The 17061-nt window shown below is 39.9% G+C and overlaps 1 protein-coding gene across 3 annotated transcripts; it reads left to right on the top strand.

Moving 5' to 3' along the window:
• The first annotated feature begins 1176 nt into the window (after positions 1–1176).
• On the top strand, positions 1177–16449 carry QNG1 (Q-nucleotide N-glycosylase 1). Of its 3 annotated transcripts, none has more exons than XM_083355884.1 (5): positions 1177–1297; positions 8592–8941; positions 12274–12533; positions 13611–13806; positions 16167–16449. In XM_083355884.1, exons 2-5 carry the CDS (start codon positions 8605–8607, stop codon positions 16397–16399), a joined length of 1026 nt encoding a protein of 341 aa, XP_083212010.1. In that variant the 5' UTR covers positions 1177–1297; positions 8592–8604; the 3' UTR covers positions 16400–16449. The 3 variants fall into 3 exon arrangements, with proteins under 3 accessions (XP_083212010.1, XP_083212011.1, XP_083212012.1); XM_083355885.1 differs by having other exon boundaries at positions 1180–1297; positions 8560–8941; XM_083355886.1 differs by lacking the exons at positions 1177–1297; positions 8592–8941 and adding an exon at positions 10751–11054.
• Positions 16450–17061: the final 612 nt, after the last annotated feature.

Genomic DNA, 17061 nt, shown 5'->3' with positions numbered 1-17061 from the left:
GAAATTAACATACATCAAATGGTTTTCTTTCTGTTGCTCAAGTTGTATTTCCCTAATTGTTGTATTGCATTACGCTGGTTTAAATAAAATCTTACAAAACCTGTATTGTCAATTAATAGCAAGCAATTATAGAAAACAACTAAAAGCTTGATAATAGCCTTGGCAAGTTTGCCCATTTCCAACTGTAATTTGTTTAATATGTTTCCATTGTACAAAGATTTGAATGAAATAATTGTATCTCTTTCATATTGACCGGCATAGGAAATGCGTGCTAAATCAATCCGAATGTTTTCATGTAAAACCCTGGCCATTTGTACTGATAGTTTCCAAGGTTATTTCTTTTATTGAATAAAATAAAAATTGTAATAACATTGAGCTGGATGTGGATGTGACAGATCCTGTTTTTTAATACTGTTGTTTTTTGTGTTGTGTTTTTTAACTTCATGCTAAACAGAAAACAATTTTCTCCCTGTTTGCAATTACGAGATATTTCAAAACAGGACCATGCAAAAATTCTTTCAACCTCGTATAAACAAAACAGTCTAGGTTTACATTACCTTGTTAAGCAAGCCTTGTTGAATTCAGTGGGACTTCCATGAATGAATGAATGCTATTTCTAATGAACAGTATTTCCAAAGGTTCCCTGTCCAGGGAGAAAGTCCTGATACAAAAGGAAAAGACCCTGTAGGATGGTGCTGGGTAATTTTTAAAAACACTCTAATAGGAAACGTTGGTATAAAGAGGATTTGTGGACTACGAGTTGAACTAAAGATTTTGAAGAGTCACCGTTTCAAAACTTCGTGAACTTTTGCTAAGGGTCAAGATTGATAACACTTGTAAGTTAGCCTGCTTAAGTGGGCTGCCACGTGCTCTGATGCTGCTTTAGCCACAAAAGCCAATGGAGTGAAAGTGGGCCATTTATCACCTCTACGCCCGGTAAGAAGGCCACTAGTTTTTAAAATTGCGTGGACCGAAAAATGTAGTCGCCGGGAGTCAACACTTATAGTGCAAAACAAAAAACCGCAACCCGCTAAGGATTCACCATTCCACAAAATACAGCAGAACATGGAGATAGCTGCCAGACGAGATGAGGACGCGTTGCAGCTTGCGCCGACGTCCGTTTACCTTTTTAAGTTCCGCACTAATTTATGCAAATGTAGTCCATTCTGATTGGAGGGTGGAGCAAGGACGATTGGAGAAAGGTCGAAAGGAAGAAACGCCGTTTTGTGTCGACGTGATACAAAATTCGGGGATTCACTGAGCAAGCATATCCAAAGCGAGTACAGCATCTTGAAAGGTAAGACGGATCTGACCCCTTGGCGAGACGTTGTTACGTTTTCCTCAAAGTCTGCACACTTCCGGGTGTTTTCCGTAGTAGGCCTAAGATCCGCAGGCAGCCCTTATTTGGCCATGTGAATAGCGAACGAGGAAAAGAAACACGTTTTTGTTCTCTTTCTGCCTCTCGTGAAAACCGTAGAAACACCCCAAGAATCAAATACTGCAGCAATCTGAATGCGACTTGGCGCCTGCGGGTGTAGAAGCGCTGCAGGGAATCGGATCTGATTGGCAGACAATCCGCTTCTTCCCGCGTCGCTTTGTGTGTTCGATGACTGGTGCTGGACTAGATCAAAATGTCAAAATTCTCATGTGGAGAAGAAGCGCAGCCCTAAAGTGGCCTCGCTGTTACTTAGTAGCAAGATTTCCTAAAGCGATCGGTGAACGTGCGAATCGTGGCGGGGCTGGGGGACCGAGGATGGGGCGGAACTTTTTTTTTCACACCGATTGTTCGTGTGAACCCTTGCTACGTTTGCTGAGAATAGGAGCGCTTGCTATCTTTTCATCTCTGCCGTTCGCGCATTCACTAAAAAGTGAATCTCTCTGATAAAAAAAAAACATGTCGCTTTGGCCATTTTATTAGGCAATATTGATTTTTAACTGAAGCGGGTCGAGGAAAAAGTTTTCTAAAAATCAGAATACTGTATTGGTCACCGACACAATCTGCGCAATCAGTGGGCGGAGCTAAAGCCTTCAGGGCAATCACAACTAGTTTTAATTTCTATAGGAAACCGTGGCTTTCGGTTGATTATTAATATTTGTTTAAAATAGGACTAGCCCAGGGGTCGGCAACCTCGGCTCTTTTATGACTCGTGGACTTCAACTCCCAGAATTCCTGAGCCAGCATAGCTGGCTCAGGAATTCTGGGACTTGAAGTCCACGAGTCATAAAAGAGCCGAGGTTGCCGACCCCTGGACTAGCCTATCCCTTAGACATGGTTGCAGATGGATATAAACACATCTTAACTCTTCGCTACCATCTAGTGGTCCTCCAGATCTGATAGTCCTTCTAAAAGAAGACTGGGGCGGGGTGAGACTAAGAAGTGAGACAAAACGAAACAAAAGTCGTAGGACAATGGCATAGACTTCGTCCATGAAGTCCCTAAGAGTCGGATTCAATTTGGCAAAGATTCTACATTTTATTCTCCCACTGCAATTTTGCTTTCTAAGACAGACCAGTGGCGTAGCGTGGGTTGTCAGCACCCGGGGCAAGGCAAGTAATTTGCGCCCCCTAACCCATGGATTTTAGCACTCGAGTCTCTTCCACTAGATTAGTTAAAGAAACCCTTACCCTCTAAGCACATGTATTGTTTGTTATGAAAATACTGATGTAATTAAAGTAAAATGCATCTAAATACAAGTTTATTTTCAAACACTTTATTGAGTGCGAACATGCATTACACATTCTCCACATTTTCAGCAGGTCTATGAATACAAATCTACAAATGTAGTAACCTAGCATGGGCCATGCTATTATATGTCGTCTCACAATCATCGTAAACGACAAAAAATATCAAGAACAAAAACTAAACATCAAAATGGAACCATACCCTGGAGATGATCCAAGACTGGGCTAGATGGAGCCAACTTCCTCAATCCTGTACCTCTAATTGTAATTCTTTAATAGAAGTGCAAGATATCAATCTGTATATACAGATTAATTTAAATTCGCCTGCTTTTAATTAGCGCAAATTTTTCAACAACAGAATTGAAATCTACATTAAAGTCTCTCTCAATGGACAGTATTGCTAGATTACTCAGTCTTTCTTGGCTCATTGTAGATCTCTGATATGTTTTAATTAGTTTAAGTTTTGAGAAACTTCTTTCACAACTCGCTGTAGAAACAGTGATAGTAAGAAAGATTCTTAATGTGACAACAAAGTTAGTTAAACTTTCTTGCAACTTCCACTTATACACCCAGCGAAGCAAATCTAAAGCTGACCAGTTTGCAACCTGCTCATCAGGATTGACCTCCTTATACAAGATAATGTGGTGCCGAAGTCGAGTTATTTCGGTGAGCATAGATGCAGCATTCAATTCTGTGTACTGAGCACACGTGTGCTGAATTTGTTTCTTAATAAAATCATCTTTTCCAGTATCCAACAATGTTTGGATTTGCAAAAAAGCAAATCGCTGGTGAAGCGTATTCATCTGCGTAGTACGTTTTTTAATTTCTGCCTGAAGCTGATCAATTGCTTCCAGTTGTTCTCTGCGTCTTCGAACTTGCGTCTTCGAACTCTTCTCTCTGTAGGTATGCAATAGGTTTTGCATACCTGCAGAGCTTTCTCAGTTGCCTTTGACACTAGACTATCACGTTTTTCATGACAAAATAAAGCCAATGCTTTTAACTTTTGCACGCATTGATCAAGCGCAAGTCCTTCTTGCTGCAGGTAGATCTGAGTATCATTTACTTCAGTTAGTACTGGGTTCCAAAAATGCAAGAAAGAGAAAAAAACATATGTCATTATGCAAACTAAAAGACTTCCTGCATCACCCCTGGTTTCAGAGGTTTCTTCCGGCCCATCTCTCAACGCTTCCAAAGCGTCTATTATTTTCTCAGTGTGTTCAGCAAGTACGCATACAGCTTCATGCTTTGAACTCCATCTTGTGTTACACGATCGCTTTACACGAATTGGTACGTGTTTCTTAAGGATATCCCACCTGTGGGTGGAGCTTGAGAAAAATGCATACACCTTTTCCACAGTGCCAAAGAAAGTAACAGACTTTGTCCCAACACCAACTGCATGCATCCCAGCAAGACTGAGCGAGTGATTGTTACATGGCACAAACATTGCTTTGGGATTCATATCCAAAATACGTTTTTGTACACCACTAGTGTGTCCAGCCATAGTCGCAGCATTGTCGTATCCCTGGCCGTAGCAATGCTCTAGTTTAAGGCCATCAGCTTGCAACTTGTCACAAATTTGTTTTGTAATGACATCAGCTGATTTCCCATATAACTGAATAAAGTCAATGAAAGACTCTGTCACATGGACTCCTGAATCTTCAATATCACATATCGAATCACTTGGGACATTTGGTCAGTGTGTGAAATATCAGGAGTGCTATCAAACATTATAGCAAAATACTTGGGCTTTATGATATTTTGAAAAATGACTGTTCGAATGTGATCGCCGAGCAGGCTAATAAACTCATTCTGGCTCTGTGGAGAAAGATAGGACACAATGTGACCATCTGTGCGTTGTACTCTGTGAAGATGTTGTTTGGCAACTGGGTCATATTTGGCGAGTAACTTGAAAGTTTCTAAGAAATTTCCACAGTTACCATCTGTATTTAAATCTTCAGAGTGACCACGTAAGGGTAAGGTTTGCCTGGCTAGATACAGAACACAATCAAGTATTCTGACTAAGATTGCCTTCCATTTTTCAAATGACCTCTGTTGTGCAAGCTGGGCAGCATCATCAATAGTCTCCTGTTTATGCAGCCGCATTTCTAATTCTTTCCACATTGTAAATGCACTCAAGTGATATGAACTGCGCTCATGCTCTAGTAATCTAGGGCTTAACTTTCTCCATGCATTAAATCCACTTGACTTTCCAAATGAACTTTTCCCTTTAGCCTTCTGAAAAAGCATGCAAGGAAAGCAGCATTGTTTACAGGAGAAAACACCAACCATGTCCTTAACATAGTCTCACCATTCTCCAAATGTATGTAGAACCAATCCTTGGAAAATGACCTGCCATTACTGTCTCTTGGAAACCATGCATCCTTATTCTGCAGTTCCTCTGTCCCTCGCCTGACAAGTTCAGTTTTCAAGGTTTCATCCATGGTTTCAGGCCAATAGCCAATATCAGTATAAACTTTTTGGTCAATATTTTCTGGCAGATTTGGCTGAGTATAAACATCCTTAGATGAAACTGTCTCTGCTTCTAATGCAGGAACAGGAATGTCCACCGACACAGGATCAGGATTATGAGTCTCCTGTGGTGCTGCTGATGGTCCTGCTGTTATTTCAGCAGTACTCACCAAAAACTGGTGAAGGCTTCCAGCTAACTTAGCTTGTTGCTCTGTCTCTATCTTTCTCCTTTTCCTGCCTTGTGCACCAGATTCTTTTTTGTATGGCATGATACAGGTGTAGTATTCTGCTAAAATTCTAAAAAGGAAAAAAAAGAAGCCCAGTACTACTCCAGTCAGTCCTGACTCCTGCGTGACTCGGACGCTGCACTCACTGTCCCTCCCGCAGATAGTCCCTAAATGGCCTCTTTTGGCAACTTGCTAATAAATTATTGTGTGGGCCTTTGTACTATTGCAGAAACAGATGCAATAAATCACCACTAATCTAAGTTTCCCAACTTAGTACAGGTCAAGGTGCTCCTTCACAATCCAAGGTACGGGCTGGTGCCTCAACTTCCTCCACACAATTCGTGAAAGGAATGTAGTGGTGAAGAGTCATACTCCTCTCCGCCCTGGATGAGTCAAGAGTTGGGTCCTAGATTTCACCGCTTATCCACCCCTTCACTCTGAGCTGTATAACCACGTCCATTCTGATTTCATCACCTCAGGCATAAACTTCTCCAACTTAGCCTCCTCCATACCTCCTACTAAACGATTGGAGCTTCGCGTTCATCACAGAGAGACAGCATCTTGGGCAGCGTCCTGGGTGTGCGTTGAGCTCAACGCCCCCCCCCCACCCTCCCCGCTCCCGAATGGTCCACCTCAGGGCGGGGAAGTAGCACTAGCCCGGCCGGACGAGCTTGTTCCGGACGTGGGTGGGACCTCCCCCGTAGCGGCTCCCGCTGGCCAAATAGGGGAGCGGACAGCCAGCAATCGCCAAGCTTCGCTCCTTAGAGGGCCCACCCTGCTCGCTCGCTCTCCGCTGCACGCCTGGCACCACCCCCCTCCACAGAGGGCGGGGCGGCGACCCGGCGCCGCCGCAGCGGCTCGGATCGGATTTGCACAGCACTGCAGTGAGAGAGAGTGAGTGAGTGAGCCAGGCAGGGGCAGAGAGCTGCGAGTGTGAGCGCGATGTTGCACCCGGTGCGGCCGGCCCCCCCTGCACCCCCCACGCTACGCCACTGAGACAGACATCAGATAACATTTCATGACCAATCTACTTATCTCTTCTACCTTTGAAGAAAGCTTAAATAGTGCTATGGCTGACTTGGGGAAAGGGACTCTGAAAGAAAAGAAAAAAACCAGAACTATTGGAAGCACAAACTTCATTTCTCACCCATTTCTTGAATATCTAAGTCCTAATTTTCACATATAACCCTCGGTTAACACCTGAAATCCTTGACACCTTTGGAAAGCGTTGTTTTTAATGCCACACAATTGCTGTTTTCAACATATGGTCTGCGAGGATGGTTTCAGAATAAAAGAATTGGAAGGGACCTTGTAGGTCATCTAGTCTAACCCCTGGCCAAGCAGGAAACCCTACAACATTTCTGACAGACGGCAGTCCAGTCTCTTCTTGAAAGCTTCCAGTGATGAAACTCCCACATCTGAAGGCAAACTGTTCCATTGGTTGATTGTTCTCACTGTCAGCAAATTTCTCCTTATTTCTAGGTTGAATCTCTCCTTGATCAGTTTCCATCCATTATTCCTTGTTTGGCCTTCAGGTGCTTTGGAAAATAGGTTGATCACCCCTCCTCTCTGTGACAGCCCCTCAAATATTGGAACACTGCTATCATGTCTTCCCTGGTCCTTCTCTTCACTAGACTAGCTATGCCCAGTTCCTGTAACTGTTCTTCATATTTTAGCCTTGAGTCCCCTAATCATCTTTGTTGTTCTTCTCTGCATTTTTTCTAGAGTCTGAACATCTTTTTTATAGCGTGGAGACCAAAACTGGTTGCAATATTCTAGGTGTGTTCTTACTAAGGCTTTATAGAGTAGCATTAGTTCCTCATGTGATCTTGATTTAATCCCTCTGTTAATGCAATTTGGGATTGCATTGGTTTTTTTGGCTGCTGCTACACACTATTGGCTCATATTTAACTGATTGTCCACTAAGGTTCCAAGTTCCCTCTCACAGTTACTGCTATTAGGCCTGGTTTCACCCGATCTATATGTGCAGTTTTGGTTTTTCTTGCCTAAGTGTTAAGATTTTACTTTTCTCTATACTGAATTTTATTTAGTTAGATAGGGCCCAGTGTTCAAGTCTGTCAAGATCCATCTGGATCTTGAACCTGTTATCTAGGGTGTTGGGTATTCCTGCCAGCTTAGTATCATTTGCAAATTTGATAAGTTCCCCTTCTATGCCCTTATCTAAGTCGTTTATGAAGATGTTGAAGAGTACTGGACCTAGGACAGAACCTTGTGGTACCCTACTGCTTACTTCCCACCATGTAGACGGAGTACCAATAAGGATTATTTGTTGAGTACGGTTTGTCAGCCAGTTAAAAATCCATCTAATGGTGATGCTGTCTATCCCACTTTTTTTAGCTTTCCAAGAAGTATGTTGTGTTGTGGTCTACTTTGTCAAATGCCTTGCTGAAGTCTAAGTATACTATGATGTCCACCGCATTTTGCTGATCTACTAATTTAGTTACTTGGTCAAAGAATGACATAAGATTGGTTTGGCATGATCTGTTTTTAACAAACCCGTGCTGGCTTCTAGTTATAACTTTGTTTGTTTCTAGATGTTCACAGATCTGTTTTTTAATCATCTTTTCCAGTATCTTCCCAGGTATTGATGTTAGGCTGATTGGTCTGTAGTTTCCTGGGTCTGTTTCCCCCCCCCCCCCGCTTTTTTTTCTTTTTTGAAGATAAGAACCACATCAGCTCTTTTCCAATCCTTTGGTAGTTCCCCGGTAGTTCTCCAGGATTTTTTAATGATATTTTTGAAAGGTTTGATCATTAAAAAAAGTTGCAAAGTGCTACAGTTAAACAATAAATGTGCATCCGTCTGCATGGGTTTTGTGTAATTCTCCCATTCTATTCAATTTGGGCTAGGCTCAATAAGATGTTTTGTTATTTTAATATATATACAATTAACTAGGTAAAGACTTTGTGTCAGCAGAGAATGACAAACATTGCCAAAATTGGTGCTGTGCTTTTAGAACAGAAAAGTTTTACATTTTTTAATTGTCAAGGGAACAGTGGTATACAAAATTGAAAATAAGTGCTGTTAAACTGATAGAATTTACTGCTGCATAACCCATACAGGGATTGCTTACTATTTGGAAAGACCTGGGAAGATAAATGGATTGTCAACAGAATAAAAGTTATGTATCTTTCTTGAATTCTATCAATACTGCATTTATAGGTCGAAGACTAACATTTATCACATTTATCCAGAAACAAGGAAAATATGGAAGCAGTTTTAAATCCTAAAGAATCTGCCAAGTTTATAGCAGAAAACAGCAAAGATGTGTACATTGAAGAAGGGGGTGTGCAAAAGGTTGCAGAGATGTTGTTCAATAAAGTCACAGCGAAGGAATTCAGTGTGGCTGGCTGGAAGTCTTCTCATGAATTAAACCCACAGGAAGCAAGTGAAGATGCAGTGAACTGGGTATTTGTTGCTGATGTGCTCAATTTTTCCTTTTGGTCTGAACATGAAGACCATAAATGTTTGGTGAAATACAAAGGCAAGACTTACAGTGGCTATTGGTCTCTTTGTGCTGCCATCAACAGAGCCCTGGATGACGGTTAGTTTTCTGAATTAAACTGATCTGATGTACACCCGAAGCTTGTGTTTGGACTTTACACTACAGATATATGAATGGCAATAGGATAAACACGGCTCTTTCGTGAAGTAGAATAAAGTCTACAAGAGATTACTTATGATCACACTGGAGCCTAACATTTCCATTGCTAAGCAAGACAATTGTTAAGTGAGTTTTGCAACATTTTATTTATTTATTTATTTATTATTTATTAATTCGGTTTATCTACCGCCCTACTCCCAAAGGACTCAGGGCGGTTTACAAGGCAAAATTTAAAAACAATACAATATAAAATTAAAATTAAAATTAAATTAAATTAAGTCTAGCCGCAAAAATTAAAATCACAATTTAAAAACATTAAACCCCTCAGTCCAGACCAGATAGCTCAAAGAGCCAGGTTTTTAGGTCCCAGCGAAATGAACGAAGGTCGGGGGCAGTCCGGAGTTCCGTTGGCAGTTGATTCCATAGGGCAGGCACACCCACAGAGAACGCCCTCCCCCTGGGGATCGCCTGTCGGCAATCCTTGACCGGTGGTACCCTGAGGAGGCCCTCCCTGTGGGAGCGTACAGGACGATGGGAAATTGACGCTGGCAGCAGGTGCTCCCTTAGATAATCCGGGCCCATGCCATTTAGGGCTTTATAGGTCATCACCAGCACCTTGAATCTCACCCGGAGGGCAACTGGAAGCCAATGCAGCTCGCAGAGAAGAGGTGTTACATGGGAGTATCGGGAGACTCCCATCACAACTCGCGTGGCTGCATTCTGCACCAGCTGAAGCCTCCGAGTGGTCCTCAGGGGCAGCCCCATGTAGAGAGCATTGCAGTAGTCTAGCTGGGAGGTCACGAGCTGCACCAGTTACGGTCCAGATAGGGCCGTAACTGGTGCACCAGGCAAACCTGGGCAAAAGCCCCCCTGGCCACGGCTCCTATATGATCTTCCAAACTGAGCTGTGAATCCTGTCATTGAGCAAATCTGACTTTCCCTCATTGACTTTGTGGGAAAGTTACAAACGGTGATCACATGAGCCCAGGACGGTGCAACTGTTCTAAATACATGCCAGTTGCCAGGCCTCCACATTTTGATCACATGACCATGGGGATGCTGCAATGCTCATAAGTATGAAAACAGGTCTTGTCACTTTTTTCAATGCCATTGTAACTTTGAATGGTTATTGTGGTTGTTAAGACGAGGGCTACTTGTAGGTGATTATGAATGTTATGTTATAGGGTGCCATCAAACTACCTTGTTGTAATATAGCATTGTATCGGTTCGGTGGCTAAGCAAACTATTACACTGAATGAGCAGCATAAAAATGTTTACTCCCATTCCAAAGTATTATTATTATTATTATTATTATTATTATTATTATTATTATTATTATTATTTATTTGTTTTATATACCGCCCTTCTCCCGGAGGACTCAGGGCGGTGTACAGAGCAAAGTAAGTATACAATAAAGCAACAATAAAAAAAATAAAACCCCAAATCTATCAGGCCAGGCCGGCTTGTTGGAATAGATAGGTTTTTAGATCACGCCGGAAGGAGCGAAGTTCGGGGGCCATCCGGATTTCAGCTGGTAAGCAGTGCCAAAGGATTGGCGCACCCACCGAGAATGCTCTCCCCCTGGGGGTCACCAGCCGGCATTCTCTGACCGGTGGCACCCTGAGGAGGCCCTCTCTGTGGGAGCGCACAGGACGGAGGGGTGTTGACGCTGGCAGTAGGTGCTCCCATAGGTAATGCGGACCCATGCCATGTAGGGCTTTGTATGTCATCACTAGCACCTTGAAGTATCAAGACTCAAATTAGGCTTACTTTTTTTTTCTCCCCAGAATCTGCCTCTCAGACCAGGAATTAGACAAAATTTAAAAAAAAGACATTCCCATTGGAGGGATTTCCCCTCTTTTATTTTCTCTGCCAGAAAGAGGAATATGGAGAAAGTTGGCTGCAATAACAGAAGGGGAAGATTAATTCTCAGATGCTTTCTCCCTAGAAATCTGACTAGGATTTGGAACTCACTTTCAGTAATAATAAAATAAAGATTCACATGACATACCATATTATAAAGCATTAGCTGAAAAAAGGCCAGAACATGAATGTAAGGAATAATCTATGTGTTTCTTGTTTTGTCTCCGCTATGGATACTTGGCCCCTAAACTGATGCTGTCATGGTATTAGACAAGCCTTGAGGGCAGTGCAGTGGAAGGTCCAGACTGGAAAGCTGCCTCTTCTAATTTCACTTTAATTTCTCTTGTAGTCTTCTCCCAATAAATAGGGAAGTATATCAACAGAATTAGGTTGTGCTGAGAAAGCTGTGAAATCCTCTGTGAAATTTACAAGTAGACCATTAGCAGGATAGGTTACCATCTTCCTCTTGTTTAGCTTAAACATCAGGTATTCAGGTGCATTATTTAATTTTCAGAGCTGATAGTTTTTAATAGAAAAAAGGCTAACATTTTGTTGATTTATATCTGTCAACGTATATGTCAAAAGAAGCATCTAAAGTTTGGAAGAGGACACTAAGGAAAGAATTTAAAAATAGTTTAATAAGACTGGAGAGATGCAACTAACACTACCCCTTTTGGAGACATCAGTTGTTCATGCAAACAGCCCTAAATAAAACATAAAACATAATTTCTTGTTTGGCAATTATGAAATGCTCACAAGGACTTATTCTGGCCATTTAGTTCACACCTTTCTGCTTATTGCCACCCATGTAATTGAGTTCCAGTTCAACCAAAGATCTTTTAATTGCTTAAAATTTCAAGAACCATAGCTTGTTTCGCAAGGTCTCTATCCACTGGAGCATCTAGCATCATCTTGGTCAAAAAGAAGTTACGGTAAGCAGGATTAGGCTACTAGAGTTTAATCAATAGTGGTAAATTACTTCTATGCTGTTATGCAGAGAACATGCATGGACAAATCTTTGAAGTCACCAGCAGTTAAACTCAACTCAAAGAAAACATTAACCTATCCTCCTCCCTTTCTCCTGAATGATCATCTTCAATTGCTGAGTAATCTTCATTAATGTCAATCAATGGAAAAAAGTATTTTTTAAAATTACAAATATTTCCAATTTTTTAAAATAATCTGAAAAGTACATTAAATCATAATTCCAATAGCAGGTCCAGTATATATCATATTCAGAGGTAAATTAAGTGAGAAATAAATTGCTTAGTTCTGATAATGAGCCTAAATAAATTCTGTTCAGTTGTTTCCTAATTGGAACATTTTTTAAAGTCCTTCATCTTGTATTTTTACTAATTATCTCAAATATAATTAATAATCATTGTTTTTATTTGCTGCCCTTTCTGAAGGAACACCCATTACTAGTGCTTCTTATTATGCCACTATGACCTTGGATCAGGTGAAGCATGCATTTCGTTCTGATTCAGAGGTGCCTATGCCTTTAATCGAGGAGAGACATCGTGTACTAAATGAAGCTGGAACAATTCTGCTGGAGAAATTTGGGGGCTCCTTCCTCACATGTGTTAAAGAAAGTGGAAAAAGTGCCCCCAAATTATTACAGATAATAGTGGAAAATTTCCCATCTTTTAGAGATGAAGCTACATTTCAGGTAACTCTCCTATGGTCTGCATTTTCAGCTAACCTATTGGTTTCATATTTTTTTGGATGAGAAAGATGGACAAGGAACTGCTGCAAACAAATAGTGTTTCATTCTGTGGTGTGGCAGGGTGGAAAATACCACAGCACATATCACCTGTGCTCTTATCATCTAACATAGATAGTGAGGCCATTAATGGCAAGACCAATATTCCCAAACTGCTACAGAATTGAAACCACAAATATTTGTATTAAGAATTATTCCATTGTGTATAAATAAGAAATATCACAATTTACTGAGATATATGTTGACGATGTCAAGAATCCGGTGGGCACAATTTTGTAAAAGATAACAACCCCTGCAGAGGATACAAGATTGAGAGCAATTGAGAAATAGGCTATATCCAATATTCACAACAAAAGTCTGACCAAATGATGGCAGGAATGGCTCCCTTACATAAAACATATTTGTTAGCAAGGCAAGCTAGATTATGGCTTTCAGAGAAAAAGAGAAATTGATTAAAACAACTGGGGGGAAAATGACTCAAACACAGTATATATATATATCAGCAATAGCTGTAAAAGTTTAAAGCAGGTTATAATTAAGTACTGTAATAGTTGGGGGAAAATGAAAGAGGGGAGATGTTACTGAATGCTTCTTTTTACTTGTTTTGCTATTACATCATACCTTGTTGCATCTCTGTTTTTGATTTTTTTTCTGCAATGCTTAGGCAATAATGAAACTAATGCAAAAATAGTGTAGAGTGCATAGAGTTCTCTCCTCCAATAGAGTAAGAACCTTATGGAGTAGGTTTGTGTTAAAATATAGTTGACTGGCTCAGAGTCCTCCAGGGGATTTCTTGCATGTAGGTGAGCTTGATCCTGAATTTTCCCACTCCTAAGTCTGGCACTTTAACCGCCTCATATATGAGCTGTCGTGTTTCATATAATTCCCATCATATTTAGCTTCTTTTGAAATGAAAGGTGGTAAGAATAGCATGTTGAAATAACAGTTAAAATCTGTAAATGTGACCACATTCCAATCATAATTATTCTTGGGTGGGTTTTTTTTTCCTCCTTTTTCTACCAGGGTAGAAAGGTGGCTTTTTACAAACGGGCACAGATCCTTGTGGCTGACACCTGGAGTGTGTTGGAGGGCAAAGGAGATGGCTGTTTCAATGATATTTCCAGAATCTCTGTATTTGCTGATTACAGGATACCACAAGTTCTTGTTCATTTAGGAGCAATGAGATATTCAGAAGAGTTAATGAACAAACTTAAGAAAGGTATTATATTATTCATGATCATGAAGAATTTCTGTTTCACCTGCTTACTTTATACCAGTAGTCTTTTGATGTATGGAAACAGAAATAAACATAGGGAAATTGAGAGTTATCTATTCCCGGAAAACACAATTGACAATTGCCTTCATTCGTGACAATCTACAGTCCTACATTAGATACCTTAGAGTAAGCCCCAATTACTTACTTTTGAGTATACAGTAAATGCAACAGACAGTGCTAACCGAATAGCTTACTTTTTCACTTTTATTATATAGAAAGAAAGAATAAAAGGGGAAACTAAGATTTTTTAATAATCACTGTTTTCCAAATTTTCTGCTCTGGTACTTGTATCTAGGAAAGAAGATATTTCATTTTTAAATTATTTCTAGGCGATGAACATTATGAATTTGTTTGCTTAAACTTGTATACCCAGACTTTTACCCCGTGATATGTGTACTTCTGTTTGCCAAATCTTATTTTTCTTCCATCCGTTTATGTCCCTCTCTGACAGTATTGAGGAATCAAAAGTCAAGTTGGCAATTGTCACCACATAAATTAAACCCTTTGTACAAGTGTCAGTATCGCTTACATATACAAAGGGGCAGGCACCCAGGGTTGCTTGGGTGTGTTTAAATTGAATTAAGTAAAATTAAAAAGTCTACAGGGTCTATTTCAAAATGCCAGAGCCATAACAGAAAGCAGTGCCTGGCCTCCCCTCATGTCACACAAGCAGGGGAAAATTAACTTCTTCCAGCATTTGTGTATTAGATGGGAGGCCAATTTTATTTTAAGATGATTTTGAAGACACATAGCTGCCAAGCCATGCAGGCTTTTAAAACAGTGGACAACATTTTGTCAATCCATTTGAAAAATGAACTTTTATAAGTTTATAAATTTGTATTCAAGAGTTCATTAAATACTTGATTGCCCTTGTTGCAATTTTATGATTGGGAATTTTTTTTCAAGAAGTTTAATAACTGCAGATAGTTGCACGTTTAGTTTTATCAGGGAGGCATATTGGCTTGCTTACAATTCTCTGTTTAACTGTTGTTAAATATAGTTTATATTGATACTGATAATGTTGTACTTATTTGTCTACTCTAAAATAATCTCTAATATAATTCAACAGCCTTTACTTTCTATTAATGTACAGTGAGGGGAAAAATATTTGATCCCCTGCTGATTTTGTACATTTGCCCACTGACAAAGAAATGATTAATCTATAATTGTAGTGGTAGGTTTATTTTTACAGTGACAGACAGAATAATAACAAAAAAATCCAGAAAGACACATTTCAAAAAAGTGATAAATTAATTTGCATTTTAACGAGTAAAATAAGTATTTGACACCTTCGCAAAACATGACTTAGTACTTGGTGGCAAAACCCTTTTTGGCAATCACAGAGATCCGACATTTCTTGTAGCTGGCCAACAGGTATGCACAAATCTCAGAAGGGATTTTGTCCCACTCCTCTTTGCAGATCTTCTCTAAGTTATTAAGGTTTTGAGGCTGATGTTTGGCAGCTTGAACCTTCAGTTCCCTCCACAGATTTTCTATGGGATTAAGATCTGGAGACTGGCTAGGCCCCTCCAGGATCTTAATGTGTTTCTTCCTGTGCCACTCCTTTGTTTCCTTGGCTGTGTGTTTTGGGTCATTGCCATACTGGAATACCCATCAACGACCCATTTTCAATGCCCTGGCTGAGGGAAGGAGGTTCTCACCCAAGATTTGATGGTACATGGCCCCATCCATCGTCCCTTTGATGCAGTGAAGTTGTCCTGTGCCCTTAGCAGAAAACATCCTCAAAGCATAATGTTTCCATCTCCATGTTTGACGGTGGGGATGGTGTTCTTTGGGTCACAGGCAGCATTCCTCCTGCTCTTAACACGGCGAGTTGAGTTGATGCTAAAGAGCTCAATTTTGGTCTCATCTAACCACAACACTTTCACCCTGTTTTCCTCTGAATCATTCAGATGCACAGTACAATGCAAGAAACAATAATTTCTGGCCTACCCTCTCCTGATATGATAGAGGCAGCCTCTTGAGTTACAGCCTACTCAAGAAGAACTATCAAAGATCCCTCTGATGGGCACATTTGCCTAGTTAGGAAGAGAATTAGGGATGTTATGAAGCACAAAGAAAATGTGGGGAGTGAGACATAAATAAGCAATTCAAAACTACTGCAACCCTTTCAATTTTGCAGTATCATAGTTACTTTTATAGATTAAAATACAGAAAATATGTAACTTGAATAACCCTGGTTAACGTAAAAATTGTTAGGTATATGTTGATTAAAATATTTCTTCTAATATTCCCATTTTCTTTATTCCTGTTACTTTCTTTGATCCTTCCCTATTTTGCAGGGCATGTGTTTCAGTTTGGAGATAATCAGGAAGTGGAGATTCGAGGTTGTACTATTTGGTGTTGTGAGCTCATTTGCAGTGGTTTGCTTGAACTTTATAAAAAGAAAGGTGAGAACATGAGTGAAAAAATCAATGCAGTTCTCCTTGATTATTACCTATGGGACTATGCTCGGGATCATCGAGAAGATATGAAAGGAGTACCTTTTCACTGTGTACGTTCCATATACTATTAATACCATTTATAAATGATAATGATATAAAGCATCAAAATCTTCAAAATTGATTTATATACTTTGGAATTTTTTTAAAAAATTGGCATGGCTGCCCATGTAGTCACTTAAGATTTGGATCTTTAATCTCCACTTTATCAGAAGAAAGGCATTTTCTTGCTTATTTACATTCCAATTCTGTAAGCAATATATGTGCTTAATGGATTTGATTAAAATGTGTGAAACTGTAAAAAATCTGGATTAATATAAAATCAAGAGATCTTACAAGTTAATATTATTGCAATCAAATTACTACTTCTGTGCTTGTAGCTGAACATGCATTTGAGTAAAAACCATTTCAGTTTACATTTGATGTATCTTCTGACGTTCTGTGCTGCTTACCAAGGATTATTTTGTTCAAAACATGGTAATGTCATTCAGCAACATTGATTCAAGAATTGTTTTAAAAAAAATATATGAAATTACAACTAAAGAATAAAAGCCAATAACAAAAAGCAATCAGTAATATTTCAAGAGATTATTAACTGATTCTTCAGGAAACAAAATGACTTGTTCCTTGTTTATTAAAATATCTAGTTGACTTCGTTGATTCATTTCATTTCATTTCATTTATTAAATTTGTATACCGCCCTTCTCCCGAGGGACTCAGGGCAGTGAACAGGGCA

This window comes from Vipera ursinii, assembly GCF_947247035.1.
Source record: "Vipera ursinii genome assembly, chromosome: 2".
NCBI classification, from domain to species: Eukaryota; Metazoa; Chordata; class Lepidosauria; order Squamata; family Viperidae; genus Vipera; species Vipera ursinii.
This window is presented reverse-complemented; position numbering and strand designations above follow the sequence as displayed.